The 19,203-nt window shown below is 44.1% G+C and overlaps 1 protein-coding gene across 1 annotated transcript in view; it reads right to left on the bottom strand.

The window, feature by feature from the left end:
- usp43b (ubiquitin specific peptidase 43b) overlaps window positions 1-19,203 on the bottom strand; it is a 101,519-nt gene that overhangs the window by 14,672 nt on the left and 67,644 nt on the right. The window contains exon 7 of the mRNA XM_063217276.1: window positions 9,252-9,417. Coding sequence (XP_063073346.1) covers window positions 9,252-9,417 — 166 coding nt within the window. The remainder of the gene's footprint in view (window positions 1-9,251; window positions 9,418-19,203) is intronic.

Genomic DNA, 19,203 nt, shown 5'->3' with positions numbered 1-19,203 from the left:
TGACAGGGGGCCATCCTCTCAGGACAGCCAGGACTGCTGGGGAGGGGTGGCCAGGTTGGACTTGAGGAGGGAGGGGGGTTAGGGGGGAGTGTTGCTGGTCCCTTTCCTTGTCTCCTGCATCCTGAGCAGAGGGCCGCCGAGTCAGCATGGTCACTGGGGGGCCTTGATTACTGCAGGACAGGTCGCCCACCCTGTTGGGCTCGAGGGGGCAGCGACGTGATGTCCCTGATATTGTGCTTTATGCTTGGGTATCCTCCTGCTCCCTGTGAGAGGGGGTAGCCTAAGCTGGGGTCGTCCTCGGGTGGCATGGTATCCACAGAGTCTGACTCGTGCCTGGGGGCTGTTAGTGACGATCACCACATTCAGCCTCCGCTCCCGAATTCCCTCTGGTATTGTCCACGCAGTGGTGCAGGTATGGCGGCCTGCAACCGTTGCATGTGCATGGTAGGGTTCCATGCAGACCTGGGATTCTCCGCCCGCCATGGTGGGCTGCGTGACGCCGGCACGGGAGGCAACGGGCTCTTCACTCTTTGTTTTCACTCTTCCCTATGGCGGGGGAAATGCCTGAAGCATCTTTCAGAATAAAAGAGAGAGGAGAGTAGTGTTACTCGAAGAACTCGTCATAACAAGTGATTACTTCAGTTAACACCAGTGTTAGCAGATTAGCCGCACGTGCGGGGTAGCTACAGATCGAAGCTAGCAACTTGTTTCCCGCCGAGTGGGTTTACATGCGGTGGGTTACCAACAGAAAACAGATTAAAATAGTCAAACAGAGTAGCGAGTGAGGCGTTCTCGCTCCCTGTTGTAAGGTGTAGCTTACCATTAATAAGTTATCACCGGCACCCGAGTGCTGGGTGGAGGTAGAGGTAGCTAAATCAGGCTAAGCTGAAGTTAGGTAGCTAGGTGGGTTAGGTAGCCCGCCATGCTAAACTTGTAGCTACAGATCGAAGCTAGCAACTTGTTTCCCGCCGAGTGGGTTTACATGCGGTGGGTTACAAACAGAAACAGGTGAAAATAGTCAAACAGAGAAGCGAGTAAGGCGTTCTCGCTCCCTGTTGTACGGTGTAGCTTACCATTAATAAGTTATCACCGGCACCCGAGTGCTCGGTGGAGGTAGAGGTAGCTAAATCAGGCTAAGCTGAAGTTAGGTAGCTAGGTGGGTTAGGTAGCCCGCCATGCTAAACTTGAAGTTCGCCACGACGCGGACACTTCACTAGAGTTGGAAAGTAAGCTGACTTAACTGCAAACCTTCAATGCACTTCTTGACGAAGGCAAACAATATAGCACTTACCGGCCGCGGTCGCGTTCGGCGACGGGGTCCTGGACGGTCCGTCTGTGAACGGTTAAGCGAGCACAGCCTTGGCAGGTGCGAGGAGCTTGTAGTAGATCTTCACGGGAAGAAAGCGAGAATGCTGGACTCAGCGTGTCGACGGGGGTAGACACCCCAAGCGGGCGGAGCCCGACTGCGTCGACTGTCTGTCTTTGACAGACGTAATGTCATTGGAGCTTCCATAGATGGTCACGCCCAAGCGTATCCCATAGTGAAACACCGAGCGAAGTTAGAAAAAGAACCTAAATATCTCAGCTTCTGAAGCACATACAAATATGCACTTAGTTGCCTTTAGATATTAAGACCCTCATCTTTCATTAGAAGCTAAGACCGTCATCTTCCATCATGCACATCTTGCATGTGATCATTCAGCTCTAACATACCCACATTTTTTATTTAAAAATCTCAAAATTAATGAGCCTGGATGCTGCGTCCGTGGAACTGAGGAACCACGGAACCACGGAACCACAGAACATGGACTGTGACTGATTTACTGCCTCACAGTGCACTTCATGTTCTCCTTCAGGGGATTTGAATCTTCCCAGTCCAAGGTATGGAAAACCTCTGCCTTTTTGTCCTTTCAATCTCATCCTTGGTTTCGTCCATTGTTCCTTCATATTTGAAATCCGTCTGTTTTGAAGACCTCTTGCCTTTGAAATGTTGCATATACTGTATGTATATACTTTACTGTAATACTCAATCTGTAATACTGCATGCATGTTACAGTGCATTGCCTTTTCACTTAATTTCAGGGACATCTGTAGATCAGTCACTGGTGTGAAATACTCTTATGAACCTTAAGTTGCAGATTCTGAAAAATATTCTTGCAATATTTCATACAGCAGATTCAGTGAAGCACTCTGGTGCGGCGGAGTCTGTACATCAGCACTAATACTCTCTCTCTCTCTCTCTCTCTCTCTCTCTCAGACACACACACACACACACACACACACACACACACACACACACACACACACACACACACACACACACACACACACACACACACACACACACACACACACAGACACACACACACACACACACAGACACACAGACACACACACACACACAATCTCACTTCACCTCCAGCCAGGGACCACTAAGTCATCAAAACCCCATTTGAGCCGCTGACTTGAGGGCAGCCCAGGACAGCCTATCAAATACAGGCTCACGCTCCTCTCAGGCCAATAGTAGCTTCCCGGGAGACGGGTAACACGAGGTCTAGTTCCTGGGCCCTCATTTCACGCTCGCAGAATATACTGTATCGCACGTGCCTCACCGTGCCAGAGAGATCTGACGAGGAAGGAGTCGCAAAGCAGAGGAGATAGAGGAGAGATAATGGAAACGGAAGAAGGACAGAGAGAGAGAGAGAGAGAGAGAGAGAGAGAGAGAGAGAGAGAGAGAGAGAGAGAGAGAGAGAGAGAGACCGAGACAGAGACCGAGACCGAGACATAGAGAGACAGAGACAGATGGAGAGAGAGAGAGATTGAGATGAAAATGAAAGACAGAGACTGACAGATCAGAATAGGAATACACAGATAAAGAAAGGAAGGGAGAGAGAACTAGAAAGATCAAGAAAGAAAGAGAGCACAGAAAAAAAGAAAATGAGGAAGCGAGCACGGAAAAAATGAGGTGAACATCTATCACATCTTCATGGCAAGTTAACTCATTAATAGGAGACGATGAGGCGATAAGACCACGGCTGCATGGGAAACTAATAAAGGAGCCATCTCCTCCTCCTCCTCCTCTCTCTTCCTCTCCTCCTCCACTCCCTTCTTCTCCTCCTCCTCCACTCCCTTCTTCTCCTCCTTCTCTCAACCTCTTTCTGTTCTCGTCCTCTCTCCTTAACCTCTCTCTTCCCCTCCTCCTCCTCTCTCTTCTCCACCTCCACTTCCTCTCTCTTCCCCTTCTCCTCCTCTCTTACCCTCCTCCTCTCTCTCCTCTCTTTATCTTCTCTTCCTCCTCCTCCTCCTCTCTCTCCTTCTCTCCCTTCCTCTTCTCCTCTATCTATCCCTTCATCTGCATCTCATCTCATCTCCGCAGCCCATCTGTCTGGCCATGTGGAGAGAAGAGCCAGCGCCAAACTAGGCCAGAGCCTGATCTGTTTGTCACTTGGAGGGAGAAGAAGAAGAAGAAGAAGAAGAAGAAGAAGAAGAAGAAGAAGAAGAAGAAGAAGAAGAAGAAGAAGAAGAAGAAAGAGAGAGAGAGAGAGAGAGAGAGAGAGAGAGAGAGAGAGAGAGAGAGAGAGAGAGAGAGAGGAAGAGAGAGGAAGAGGAAAATGAGAGACCGAATGAAAGCCACCGACATAGAGGTATAGAGATGGAGTGATTACATGTAAGCATACGTGTGTGTGTGTGTGTGTGTGTGTGTGTGTGTGTGTGTGTGTGTGTGTGTGTGTGTGTGTGTGAGAGAGAGAGAGAGAGAGAGAGAGAGAGAGAGAGAGAGAGAGAGAGAGAGATCAATGAAAGATAGAGAGATGGAGACAAGATGAGAGGAAAACAGAAAAATGACAGAGAGAAAAGAGCAGCTGGAAAGAGTGATGCAGAGACAGATAGAAGGACAGAGAGACAGAACATGAAACCACTGACATAGAGGCATAGAGATGGAGAGAAAAGTATGTGCGTGCAATGCATGTGTTTGAGAGAGAGAGAGAGAGAGAGAGAGAGAGAGAGAGAGAGAGAGAGAGAGAGAGAGAGAGAGAGAGAGAGAGAGAATCCTAGTGATGATATCACTAAAACTGAGATATATCGCCTGCTGACTCACAAGCAATAAGCTAGAGGAATCTAAATGGGATTTTATGTGGTGGAGTGTATGTGCGCACATATGTGTATTTCTGTGTGTAGCGGTATGTGAGTGCGTGTGCAAGCGTGGAAGTGCGTGTGTGTTTCGGGTGTAGTATATGTGTATGTGAGTGTGTCCTGGTGTGTGTGTTTGTGAATACTGTGTGTGTGTGTGTGTATGTGTGTGTGTGTGTGTGTGTGTGTGTGTGTGTGTGTGTGTGTGTGTGTGTGTGTGTGTGTGTGTGTGTGTGTGTGTGTGTGTGTGTGTGTGTGTGTGTGTGTGTGTGTGTGTGTGTGTGTGTGTGTGTGTTTGTTCGTGTGGGGAGATGCAATTAAAACAAAGAATTACTCATTCTGAGTGCAAATGTCTGTGTATGGAGATGCGACCACATTCTGCTCTGTGTTCGGCCCCTCAAATCCCACAGGAGACCTTGGTTACTCTAACCCACAGCAAATGTCAGCTCCCAAAAAATCAATATCATTCATTTTCACTTAATACACGTGCAGAGAAGCAGAGAAAGAGAGATTGGCTGAGGCAACAATGAGAGAGAGAGAGAGAGAGAGAGAGAGAGAGAGAGAGAGAGAGAGAGAGAGAGAGAGAGAGAGAGAGAGAGAGAGAGAGAGAGAGAGAGAGAGAGAGAGAGAGAGAAGGAGAGAAGAGATCTCATTTCTCCAGTGCAGTATTGGTCCAGGCCAATCCAACACGTCGTCTGCGTCTGAGCTGAGTGGTAGTGATGGGATTGTGACAGAGACCTGTCTCCAGAGAGACGGCGAGAGGTGAGGTGGCCAATCAATGTCTCTCTGTCCTCCTTTTCCACCTCCACGTTACTCAGCTGCTGGGAGCTGGGTCTTTTCTCGTTTTCTTTTCCTCCTTTTTTCTTTAACTTGTCATGAGAGGACAGGTGAGGTTCAGGGAGAGGAGACTAGAAGAGAGGAGAAAAGAGGAGAGGAGAGGAGACTAGAAGAGAGGAGAAGAGAGGAGAGGAGATGAGATGAGAGGAGAGGAGAGGAGAGAAGAGGAGAGGAGAAGAGAAAAGAGGAAAGGGGAGGGGAGGAGAGGAGAGAGCTACCTGAGACTTCTGAATTTCCTTGACCCTGGTTGTCTTTGTGAAGAACTGGAATCTTCATCTCTCTCTCTCTCTCTCTCTCTCTCTCTCTCTCTCTCTCTCTCTCTCTCTCTCTCTCTCTCTCTCTCTCTCTCTCTCTCTCTCTCCTGAGATATGGATTCTATGATGAATTTCAGCACGCAGTGAACTGCTTTCACCAGGCCAGTGAGCCTTGAAATAATGAATGGGGCCATATACTCTCTATTTTAAAAATTATAGAATTACATGGACAAAAATCAATAGATTGCACTTCCTTTTGGGGGAGGTGTGCATTTCTTTGTGGAATGCTGCCAAAAATGTCTAGTTTTACACTTAAATCAAATAGCTCCACCATACTACGTCCACTGTACAGCAAAGAATGCAAAAACGGTGACGAGAAACAGACAATTTACATGCTTCCTTTATTAATCGCTTTTGAAAGAGGGTCTTTTCTACAACTGCCTTCTAATGATGAATTCATACTGTATACTGGATTATTTCTGTGTGTCCAAGAAAGGTCTCACGAAGAATGTTCACTTTAATTTGCTCATGACTTTATTTTCTGGGCTAGGGATGATTAATTGACAGATTAATTGAACTGACAATCGTAAATAATGAAAGTGATCAAGCACATAGCTGTTAATCCATGTTGCATTAAAGTGTAAAGCTGTTAATATGAATTTTGTTATTTTCCAGTATGTATGTTCATGGACTGAACCTTCAAAGAAACCGCACCACTTTTGGACAACTTTAAGTGCACTACAAGCATACTTTTGAAAGTATGCTCCAAACACGCTTTTCATGCATTCGTATGGCATTAAGAGTGTGCTTGAGTACACTTCTATAACATTTCATTGTTACTAGAAGTTCAATAAAAGTATATTAACTTCATGCTTCTTTGGACTACATTGGAACATTTTAAGTCTGTAAAAAGTATATCATATTAAGTATTGTAAATATATAACAGGTATGCTTGAAGTATATTTACAGTACACTCCCAAGTACATGACATGATGTAAATGTAATACTACAATCCATGCTGGTCCTCAGAGCTTGTACATTACACACATCCACATTTCACAGTAGTGTTACAGTATGCATGCCTACCACGACTGACATTTACAATCATTGCATTGTTACAGAGATTTCAGATACACATATCACATTATTTCAATCTTGCTCCACCTTCCTGCAGTGGATTGCTTGAATTGATCATTAATGGTGACCCTCTATTCTTTGTTTGAACAGCTAGTTCCAACTTACCTCCCACCATGATATCATGGGAAGTGTGAGCCCATATATACCAGAACATATACGTGACCATCATAATGACGGTGGGAACATGGTCATTTTTTGTGTACCACTTTAAATTTTAAAAACCCCTACATTAAACACAGAATATAACAATGAGTAATATTTTCATGCAAACCAAAAATATTCCTTCAAGATAAATGGCTTTCTGTTTGAGAAATTTTGCTCCAAGAAGTGCATTGCATGATGGGACATGCATAATGGTGTATGATGGGTAAATGCACTTTGTGTAAGCACACTTTGAAGATATTTGGGTGAAGTACAATCATGGTGCACTTAGAAAAAGTGTACTTGCAATATGTTAAAGCGATTTACTTTAAAGCGCACTATAGAAAATCACACTTCGAAGACATTTGGGTGAAGTGTAACCATATTGCACTTTAAAAAAGTACAATTGCAATATGTTATTAAAAATACACTTTAAGTAAGTTCACTATTAGAACACTATTAGTACACGTATATTCCTTTAAATACACTTTAGCCAAACATCTTCGAAGTCCACTTGAAGTATGGTTCGCTAAGTGTACTTTCTTTGAGAGCAACTTAATTACATCTAATTTTAAGTACACTTTAAATAAGCATATTGTAAACATACTTTTTCTTAGCACAAAAAGCACAAGTGCACTTTTAACATGCTAAGTACACTTCAGTCATGCTTTTATTGTACTAAATTGAACCACTTTTTCACCTGGGTGGAGACAGCCATCTAAGCACTCGGTCACCTACACGTAAGTACTGAATGTACATACTGGAAACCGTTCCTATGACGCACAAGCCTGTTATATCCAGTGCTAACCCCCAAGATGGACAGAGATTGGGTGAGGTTGAGAGAGGGGGGTAGATATAGAGAGTGCAAGACAGAGAGAGAGAGAGAGAGAAACAGAGGTAGTGAGAGAGAGAATGAGTGAGAGAGAGAGAGAGAGAGAGAGAGAGAGAGAGAGAGAGAGAGAGAGAGATAGAGAGAAACTGAGATGGAGGGAGGGCAATTAGGGCTAATTACTCGATTTAAGACATCTGACGTTTTTATACACCGCAATTCATGTCCAGGCTCTAGGGCTTAGCATACTGACGGGAGCTGAGAAGGCCTTTAACATGAGGAGCATGAAAGACTCAAACATATGGAGCTCAAGAAGCTTTCAGCTCCAGAGATGGTCAGTCGTGTCATTAACAAGTTAAAGACCTTTTGCTTGTTTAGCGTTCAGCCAATGATTGTATGCAACTTGAACTCCTCCATTAAAGGTACACTGTGCAAGATTTTTAGTTGTTTATTTCCAGAATTCATGCTACCCATTCACTAATGTTACCTTTTTCATGAATACTTACCACCACCATAAAATTCTAAGCATTCATTATGACTGGACAAATTGCACTTTTCATACATGAAAAGGGGGATCTTCTCCATGGTCTGCCATTTTGAATTTCCAGAAATAGTCATTTTTAGCTGCAAAAATTACTGTACTTGGGCCATACTAGAAAATATTAGTTTATTACTTTGTAAACTTTCATGAAAAGATCAAATTTGGCAATAGGCAGCCCAGTTTCAATGAACAGCATAGTTGTAGTACCTTTTTTCACCATTTCCTGCACAGTGTCCCTTTAAAAAAATGAAGCAGATGGTGCTGTGGTGCAGCGCGCTAAGCCTCCCTCTTGTGGGCTTGCATGCCCAGGGGCACCCAGGTTCGAATCCGGTCTTGGTCATTTCCCAACCCTACCCCATCTCTCTCTCCACACTCCCTTCCAGTCAACTCTCACTGTCCTGTCAGAAATAAAGCCCAAAAAAAAAATCTTTGAAAAAAAAGCAACACCAAGTGGTTTTCCTCTTCGGATGCTGTAGGTTAGATGTGGAATTGTTTTATTTGAGCAGTTGGCATGTTCCTTTAAAGCTGGCTTGTGATGTTACAGCCCATTGCATTTGAAAATGCCAACAATCAGCTTAATGCTGATGGACCACTGAAATGAGTTTGGTGTACAAAGTAAACAAATGTGCCCATCATCACCTCTTCTTCTGGACTATTGAGTAAGTGATCTCATTTTGTGAAAGGACGTGGATGTTTACATTTTACATGACCTGTCGAAATATTAGTCCTGCACCTTTTCTTTTTAAATATTTTTTTTGGATTTTTATGCCTTCATCATGATGACAGTCAGTGAAGATCGACAGGAAATTAGAGAGAGGGGAAAGATGGGCAGGGCTCGGCAAATGACGGCAGGCCGGAATCGAACCCGTGTCGCCAGTGTAGCAGTCAAGTGCCCAGCCAACTGAGCCATAGCTGGGCCAGTCTTGCACCCTTCTTTAAAAAAAATGTCCACATCTATGTCTGTGTTGCTCCAGCAATCTTCCTTTGACTTGAACTAAGTCCTTCTCATTGATCTACCAGTCCACCACAGCACACAATTCCCACAATGACATTTTGTCTCGTGTTGGTACGTATGGAGTGGTTCACAACCTTTTTTGGCCCGGGGCCCTATTTCCCCCAAGTTTCTGGTGACTCCATACTCCATTTTTCACAACCATAAAAACTTGCAGTCTATTAATCCGAAAGATATTTCTGAAAGTCTAAGATTGTATGGAGCATTTCAATCAGCATATTCATTAGTTATTATGTGTTAAATAGTATTAAACAGATTCTTTTTTCAGACCTAAAGATTTCAGGCAACCCCATCTGAATTTCAGGCAACCCTACACATGGGGTCCCAAACCCAAAATTGAAAAACATTGTTGTATTTTGTTATTTTAATCACCTGACTGCCTGCTGATTGGCTCCCGCTGCGTTGCAGACCAGCAGCAGCACCTTGCCGGGGATGCCCTGGTTGAGGAACTCGGACGACAGCGCACCTGTGGCAGGTAACCTCTGACCCTCCGGTCCAGAGGTGGCGTAAGGGGAGGAGGGGAGGCTGTGGTGGTACCCTGGAGGAGAGAGAGAGAGAGAGAGAGAGAGAGAGAGAGAGAGAGAGAGAGAGAGAGAATCAAGGATTTAAATTGAGCATAGTTTAACAATCCTACATCATTGCAACAAAGGAATAAATCAACCAATGCCAAAATCAACACTGTCTTTAGTAGCAGACACATATTAACAGTGCTGCTCATAAGTTTACATACCCTGGCAGAATGTATGGTCTCTTAGTGATTTTCCAGGGAATATGAATGATAACTCAAAACCTTTTTTCACTCAATGTTAGTGATCGGCTGAATCCATTTACAGTATTAGCAGTCAGCTGTGTTGACTCTTTCAAAATTATAATCACAACACAAACTACCCACATGACACCGGATCAAATGTTTACACACTAGCTAGTTTTTGATACTGTGTACTACCCCCTTTCACATCATTGCCAGCTCCACATATTTTGTGGTAGTTGTGGCTGAGACTCTTTCTGTTCTCAGATGGCAAAACAGCCTATTCTTCTTCCAAAATCTTTGTAATTCCTCTAATACCTCTGGTTGTCTAGCCTGAAGTGCACATTAAGGTTTTGTCACAACCACTGTCTCTAAAGCGAAAGTGACGTCAAGGGACACCACAATGATTTGTATGTTTTCCAACAAAAGAGTATTTATTTACAACAAGGCATATCATGCCAGTACTGTGCATTAACCAAAGAGTGAATCAGTGAGTGAGTGTTGAGAAAGGTGCGAGTGTGGGTGCAATCCAGTCTGCCGCCGGCTCCTAACCATATAGAGATGGAAGTGACAGCTGAACGCAGTACGTATCATCCAACATCACAGTGGGTTTAACTCCATACGCTCAGCACTTCAGCAGAGCGTGTCAACTTTGATTGATTGCAACGACCAGCAGCTGCAATCTTTTCCTTCAGAAACTGAACTCTCTCTCTCTCTCTCTCTCTCTCTCTCTCTCTCTCTCTCTCTGTCTCTGTCTCTGTCTCTGTCTCTCTCTCTCTCTCCACATAATCTCTGCTCTGGGCTCCGAGTGACTTCCAAAAGTTTTGAAAACTGACCTAACAATGCTGTGCACAGCTGACCAGAACAGCCTGAACAGGGAGAAGAGGGACAAAGAAAGAGGGAGACAGACAGCCTCTCTTCTTCTTAAGTACGGAGCGAAAATGGTGAAGATGAAGCTGGGAAGCAGATGGAGGATGAGGCCTGTGAGCGTGTGAACGGAGAAATCGGACGAACAAATGTGCCAGACTGACCCAGCAGGGGAGCCTTGCGCTAATGGGACACACACACAGACACACACAGACAGAGACAGACACACAGACACAGACACACACAGACACACAAGCTGTTGGAGAGCTGAACCAGTTTGCATCTCACACACTGTCTCTCTCTCTCTCTCTCTCTCTCTCTCTCTCTCTCTCTCTCTCTCTCTCTCTCTCTCTGTCTGTCTCTCACTCTATCTCTTTCTTTCTCTCTCTCTCTCTTTCTGTTCATTTTCTCCCTTCTCTGGTGTGACTAGGCCACACACTGGTACCCAGCGTGGCGAGCGAGATGCGACTTGTGGCTGCAGCCGTGTGTCTGTGTGAGGTTGGCCAGCGCAGGCTCTGTCTCTGTCACCGTCCCCAGGAGGATTTACCGCACGCCGGCCGGAGGAGACGCTGGGAACGTGACTCGGCAGCACCCTGCTCGCTTTGGGTGGGCACCAAGACAAATCATTCACAGGCATAAGACATAGGCACGCAAACACACACAAACACACACAGACACACACACACAAATGCATGACCCCCCCCCCCCCCGCCACACACAGACACACAAACGCACACAAGTGTACACACACGCAAACACAACACACGCGCACACACACACACAGACACACACACACACACACACACACACACACACACACACACACACACACACACACACACACACACACACACACACACACACACACACACACACACACACACACAATCTCACCACTCACAACAACACACCTTACACACACATACACACACACTCACCACACACAGCAACACACCTTACACACACACACAGGTGGGCAGGAATATAGAGCCAGGAGAGACACAAAGAGAGAAAGACAGAGAGAGACAGAGAGAAGGGGATGGAGAGTGAGAGTGAGAGAGGGAGAGAGCAGGAGACGGGCATGTATCGATTCCTGCAGGGCAGAGCGTCTCCTCTGGCGGGAGGTGGGCGGGTGAAGTCTGTGTGTGTGTGTGTGTGTGTGTGTGTGTGTGTGTGTGTGTGTGTGTGTGTGTGTGTGTGTGTGTGTGTGTGTGTGTCGGCGGGTGAAGTCTGTCTGTGTGCTTCATTACCCGCTGACGTGCATGTCCCTGCCATCGTTTATCACCAGCGCCCACCGCCACCACAGCAGCAGCAGCACCCCCACATACGGTACACCTCAATGCCATCGCCCTCAACTCACCGCTCGCTCATAGCTGCACATTGTGTGTGTGTGTGTGCGTGTGTGTGCGTGTGTGTGTGCGTGTGTGTGTGTCAGTGTGTGATTATTGCCAATGTCGTATGTTTAGCTTTAACTGCACATTGGAGACTGGTCAAACACAATTTCAAACTTCTGTTCTAATCTTGTCACATATATTTTTGACAATAAAGTACACTTGACTTGACTTGACTTGCTCGATGGACCACCAGCTACCGCCAACGCTGAGACCTCTGCTCTCCTCTACACCGATGCCAATATGAGACATTACGAGCGGGCTGCAGAGACTGACCTGAGAAGAGTCTTGTACTCTAGAATAGTTTTGGAAAATAACTCACACATGCACATACTATTCATACTATGATGCCTAACAGTATGGTGGTGAGAACTAGCATCAGAAAACCCATTAGTGCAGGTTGAAATGTCTGAAAAAAGAGGTTTAGGAACATTTCCCAGATTGTGTTTTTTATCAACTACAAACCCCATTGTCTTCAAATCCACCTGTTTCCATTTTTTTTCTGAAGTGGAAACACCCAAAATCCAGGACCATTAATGTTGATTTTGGTAATCAAAATGTCATCCATCTTGGATTTTGTAATGGATTTAGTTAATGTAATGGCTGACTTCACATTAATGTAACAAATAGTACCAATACAAGTCAACACTGGCTTCATAGGCTTAAAATGACTAAATATGCCAATTTCGCCATGAATAATGTCGGCCATCTTGGATTTTGCCACAAAATATGAAGGAAAACATTGGAAATAAGTTGTTTTCTATTCAATGTTGCCCTGAAAATAAGAAAAGTTCAACTGACCCGGCATTAATGGTGAAATTTCTACACACAATGGCAGCCATCTTGAATTTGCCTCTAAATGTTGAAGAAAAAATGGAAACAGGTGGATTTGTATTCGGGGGGGTCCTAGAAGTGAAAAAAACACCAAAAGGAAAAATCTATATGAAATGTTCCAAAACTGACATATGGATCTACACTACATGCTGCTTTGCACAATCGTTCCAATCTGAAAGACAGCATGCAGTAGATGCTCGTCCCAAAGTGCTGGCCTGAAGTAGGGAGCCAATCCAAGTGCGGGGAGGGATAGAAAGATGATGATTCCTATTACTCAAAATAATGGAAGCTTGCAGTTTGTTTGAATACAACTGACACGATTGGCTATGGGCTACGTATATACCAAATGGCACATTCGTAACAGCCAATAAACGGCCGTTGTGGCAATCATAAACTACACCACCCCATGAGAAATTCAGTAGGCAATCTGCAGACCATAGCTCGCTTGTGATATGGTCTGGTGTAAACCAGGCAAGCTGATTCAGTTTTGGTGCTGGTCTGAGGTGGCTTTTGTGGGGGTCTGCTTTAGGAGTACCCTTTTGATTTATTTCACTAAAAATATGTTTTAGTAGCCTACACAACACAAGCTTGCTATCTGATTGATTTTTCATTTTCATGTTCACAAAAAATAGTGCTTGATGCTCACGTCAGGTTACAGCTGCTCAATATGCACGTGTGATGCACTCATCTTCATTGTGTCGAGCTGCCACTCAAATGCCTTTAAAATGAGCACTGCTGCGTGGGCACGACACAGAGAGAGAGAGAGAGAGAGAGAGAGAGAGAGAGAGAGAGAGAGAGAGAGAGAGAGAGAGAGAGAAAGAAAGAGATTCATCATTTTGAAGGCAAGAACCCTATAATAATGAGCTGTAAAACATATTCATAAAAGACCAGTAAAATGGGCGTAAAAGGTCACCTCGTGGCTTGTGTGTCTGGTGATTGATGCTACAGCACGGGGGGAGCAAGCGAGAAGAGGTGGGCAGTTAAATCAAAGGAGGAGGTTTTATGGGCAAACATCAGGGCTTTGCAACGTTTTCCAGGCTTTTCTGTGCCAGACGTCCTTCACATCTCTTTAAATTACTACCTGTACCCCTCCCTGACACAAAGCTGCAATGCAATCTTCAAATGGAACAGGAGAAAAACAAGGGTATCCAAGTGTTACCCAAGGCCAATCTGTGTTATGTGTTTTGCATTCAAGAGGAAAGCCCACCATGCATGTACCGTATTGTATGTAAGGGAAGCAGTCATGTGGGAGATATGTGGTCATAGGCAGCATCATTTTGTCACAGGCTCTCTCTTACTGTATATGAGCACAGACAAGGACACTTGCAAAAAAACATGCACACACACACGCATGGCACACACCATCCCATTGATTACTTGGCAATGGATGGGAATTATTAAAAGTGACGGGGGATCAGTGTTTCTTTTTTTATATATATATATTTTTGGTCTTTTTGACTTTATCCATGACAGTATAGTGAAGATGGTGACAGGAAGCGAGTTTGGAGAGAGAGACGGGGTAGGGCTGGCAAAGGACACGGGACGGGAATCGAACCCGGGTCGGCCGCATAGTAGACGAATGCCCCACCGTTAGGCCACGGCAGGGCCGGGATCAGACTTTGCTCATCATTCTGTCTATTCTGTCTGATCGAGGCAAAGGGGGAAGATCATATGCAGCACACATGGTGCAACTATAAGTGATTCAACATATTTCGAAAAAATAAAAAACACGAAGTTACTCAGTAGTGCTTTTTCCATCCGATTCTGAGGCAAATTAAAAGTTGTTCAATCATGTTGTAGCAATATAAGAGGCATCCGCTTGGTTTTTCATCAACAGGACGATGCTGGGAAAATAAAACGACATCACAACCAACTATGTTGATGTCAGATGATTTCACATCAACATTTTAGAGGAATACAATGCATTTTGTGATTAGAACTTACGTAGGAAAGAGAGAACATCCTGCACAAGACACAACACTAGGTGTTCGAGCAAGCTATGGAACTCTCCAGCCAACACAGTCTCATTCCAAGTCATCAATTTCTGACTACCTTTTTCCAGGCTCAAATGATTGACATTGAGGGCATACCTGCCACGGCACATGTTGACTATTTGGCCTAAACCTCTCCAGCCATGTTCAGTCGTAGCTACTGCACCTGCGTGGCTATTCTATATCGCATCATGCCTTTTCCATCACTTCTGTGGCGCTTCAACTTCCCCCAAAACCGTAAATTCTGAGCAAATTAACTTAGTGCAACAACCCGCGTCAGAGCAATGTAACTGTTTTCCATCACATGTGTTGCATTCATTTCTTGATTTGCATCACATTAAAGGACAACTTCAGCCAATTTCAGCATGCAGTTGTAATGCTCACACTACCATGGACTTGTCAGTACCTGAGATTTTTTTTTCTTCAGCCTTTTCCGAGATCCTGGTCATTGTAATGGGGGCAGGTGTTTGTTAACATTTCAAAAAAATATCTGGATTTATTCCCCAAAAACATCCAAAGGGTTATGTAACATAAGTTACCTGATACCTTTTGGGAACATATTTGGAGTAGGCCTATGTTAAGATTTTTTAAAATGTAAACAAAAGCTGCCCCTCTTAAAATAGCTCATATCTTGGAAAGGGCTGAGCCAAAAAATGCAGCATCACCGGGTAGGCCTACTGACAAGTCAAGGGTAGCGTGAGCAATACAACAGCATATTGAAATTGGCACGAGAGCCCCTTTCAAGTGAATCATCTTGTTGGTGGAAAAAGGGTTTGTGAATGTCCTGGTCACATTTGCTATTATATAAAAAACACAGAAAAACGACAAACCAAATACAGACAGCTGTCAAACAAAACTAACAGATGTAGCCTACAGTAGATGAATAACTGGTCCAGGTCAGAACAAACCTTCAGATTTAAAATGAAGCCAAGCAAAAGAAACCCCTGCAATTCCACACCACTCACCAAAAAATGTATTATTAATTGGAGATTTTGGGTTACAATGTCCACCAAAGACTGCAGACGTTTTACCAGAGCACAGAGCACTTTGATCTACAACAAACAGCTTGATTGGAGACAATAGTATTCTTCTTCTTCCCTTTACTTCAAAAGAAAACCATGTTATTCATCCCCCTGGAATGGACTTCAACAACAAACATTCCACATCTCTCCTCCAAACACCTCTGAGAGAGAGAGAGAGAGAGAGAGAGAGAGAGAGAGAGAGAGAGAGAGAGAGAGAGAGAGAGAGAGAGAGAGAGAGAGAGAGAGAGAGAGAGAGAGAGAGACGGAGACGGAGATGGAGACAGAGACACAGACCGACAGACAGACAGACAGAGAGAGTGAGAGAGACAGTTAGACACAGAAGTATAGGGATGGTGGGGTGCACATTATCGGAACATGAACATCCTTCCCGGTATTTGTTTTGATGACACTACTCTCAAAGCAACCACCAAGCAGAATATCCAGTTGGGGAAACCAGGTTGAAGAAAATGTTTTTTTTTGTTTTTTTTTCCTATTGTATAATTTATACCCCTAATCTGTCATAAATAATGGTATTATGTATCTATTGTAAAGTGTGAAACCTGTTTAGGAAGCGATGATGCATGGAATGAATTTGTGGGGATTCTTGAAGTGGCGGCAGCCTGATTAGGAAAGCTCGTCAATATACTGGAATTCTGCGTCAGTCAAAATACTACCATCTCACACGAAATATTACAAACTCACACAAAATACTGGCTTGTCTACCCCCTGCTGTCTGTGGGGAGATGCATTATTGTATTCAATATGTAAGATCAATACCACCAAGTTCTCAGGCGGTAGGGAAGTAATTAAGGGCAATTAGGGACTTGAATAAAATTACACCTGTCATGCTGTATTTCATTCATTTGTTTAAGTCTTAAGCTTCATTGGGAGATAATACATTTGTTTTTATGCACTGTGGTACAGCAGGGTGCATTAAGCGTGTAATATTTATCTTCTGGTACAGTGTTGTACATTAGCTGATCTTCAATGGAAATGCATAGAGAAGAAGCTTTTGGCCCTGCCGTGGCCTAATGGTAGGGCAGTGGGTTACAACGCTGGCGACCTGGGTTCGATTCAGGCCTGGGTCATTTGCCAATCCTTCCCCATCTCTCTCTCCCCACCCATTTCCTGTCTCTCCTCCACTGTCCTGTTGAAAAAAAGGCAAAAAAGCCCTAAAATATATATATTTTAAAAGAAAATAAAAGCTTTCTTTCCTGGTTTCAAAGGTTTAGAACACAACTTACTTAACCCGTTAAAACACAGTGTTAGAAATTTGTTGTTACCAGAATGGCAATGAACGAGTCGTAGTGCATTGCTAAAGGCCCTGTGTCATAGTGGAGCAGTACTATGGTAATTAACCTTTCAATGACTATTACAGCGTGCCTCAGATAGTACAGCGTGCATTATGGGACTAAGATCAATATTAAACAGTGTTGAAAAATGCCATTGATTCCCTCAAGTATTTGTAGTTCCACAATGAAAACAAATGGCTTGCAATACAAGGCTATGTGCCATTTTGTTTTGAACTGTACATTTTCAAAGGAAACCAATATCTTTCTTGGTATATAGGGAATTGTAGTAAAGCAATGTAAAATCATGCTACTTTTAAAAGTACAGTATGTAGGACTATGGCCAGAGTAGGTATTGCAACTATGCAGCTTATTGCAACTGTGCTGCCTTTTCTCAAATTTGATCTTTTTATGATAATGTACTAAGCAATAAAATAATATTTACTAGTTGCAAGTTTTGCAGTTAAAATGTCTATTACTGGAAACATGAAGAAGCAATGTTCCCAGTTATAATGAATACTTAGTATTTAATGGTGGTGGTAAGTATTCATAGAAATAAACTGGAAATAAACTACAAAAAAATATTACAAACGGTACATTTAAAGGAGCACTCCTGCCAATTTCAATGTGCTGTTGTATTGCTCACGCTACCCTTGACTTGTCAGTACCCGGTGACGCCGCCGTTTTTGGCTCAGCCCTTTCCGAGATATGAGCTATTCTAATAGGGACAACTTTTGTATACATTTTTTTTTAAAATGAACATAGGCCTACTCCAAATATTTTCCAAAAAGGTATCGCTGTTTGCTAGCTGTCTGCTGATGTTGCATAACCTTTTGGATGTTTTTGGGAATAAATGAAAATGTTTTTTTGAAATGTAAAAAAAAGTTGCCCCCATTACAATAGCTCATATCTCGGAGAGGGCTGAGCCAAAAAATGCAGCATCACCGGGTACTGACAAGTCAAGGGTAGCGTGAGCAATATAACAGCACATTGAAATTGGCAGGAGTGCTAATTTAAGCCTCAAATCCACATCTGCGGTTTAAAACAATAACTATTACAACCACTACACTGTGTGATGTGTATGTGTATGTGTATGTGAACAGCAGTGTGTGTGTGTGTGTGTGTGTGTGTGTGTGTGTGTGTGTGTGTGTGTGTGTGTGAGTGTAAGGGTGAGAGGGTGTGTTTACAGTACGTGTGGCAATGACAGAGAGAAAGACAGTGAAAGGAAACAGAGAGACTGAAGAGGTGAGAAAGATTGTGTGTGTGTGTGTGTGTGTGTGTGTGTGTGTGTGTGTGTGTGTGTGTGTGTGTGTGTGTGTGTGTGTGTGTGTGTGTGTGTGTGTGTGTGTGTGAGTATGAGTATGAGTATGAGTATGTGCGTGTGTTTATGTGGGAGTGTGTATGTGTGAGAGAATGCAGTATACCTCTGCCCGTGTAAAGTGTCCAGAATGTGTGTGTGTGTGTGTGTGTGTGTGTGTGTGTGTGTGTGTGTGTGTGTGTGTGTGTGTGTGTGTGTGTGTGTGTGTGTGTGTGTGTGTGTGTGCTGAAGCTCCACTAAGGGACTCATCAGCACAGGATCCCCAAAAGACCAGAGGAACACTCTCCTGCTCCAACTAGGCCATCACACACACACACACACACACACACACACACACACACACACACACACACACACACACACACACCCACGCATGCGCGCACGCACATGCGCACACACACACACACACACACACACACACACACACACACACACACACACACACACACACACACACACACACACACACACACACACACACACACACACACACACACACTGTACAGAAGGCTCCAGGGACAGCCTCCTTGAACAGTTCTCCTTTAACTTGTGACTTATTCCCTGTCACAGCAAAAAACTTGGGTGGCCATATCAGTGCCACATTGCCTGCACAGCCTCGTGGGGTATAATGAATGATTGGCACAATTTTGCCAGAACTGGAGATCGGGACTCCTCAAGGGATTTACATCAGGTGCGTTCAGACTAACAGAGAATCGTGCCGGTGCCGTTCCCACACCTAATCTCCAAATGCCTGGCGAGTTCATGCCGCAATTCTAAACGCTGAGGAACTGGAAAGGTGGTTCACGATGCGGACAGAAAAATACTTAGCTTTTCATCAGCGAATCGTGATGACAACATGGATAT

The sequence above is a fragment of the Engraulis encrasicolus genome, chromosome 2 (assembly GCF_034702125.1).
Source record: "Engraulis encrasicolus isolate BLACKSEA-1 chromosome 2, IST_EnEncr_1.0, whole genome shotgun sequence".
Taxonomy (NCBI): domain Eukaryota; kingdom Metazoa; phylum Chordata; class Actinopteri; order Clupeiformes; family Engraulidae; genus Engraulis; species Engraulis encrasicolus.
Note: the sequence above shows the minus strand (reverse complement) of the source record. Positions and strands in the feature narration are given on the sequence as shown.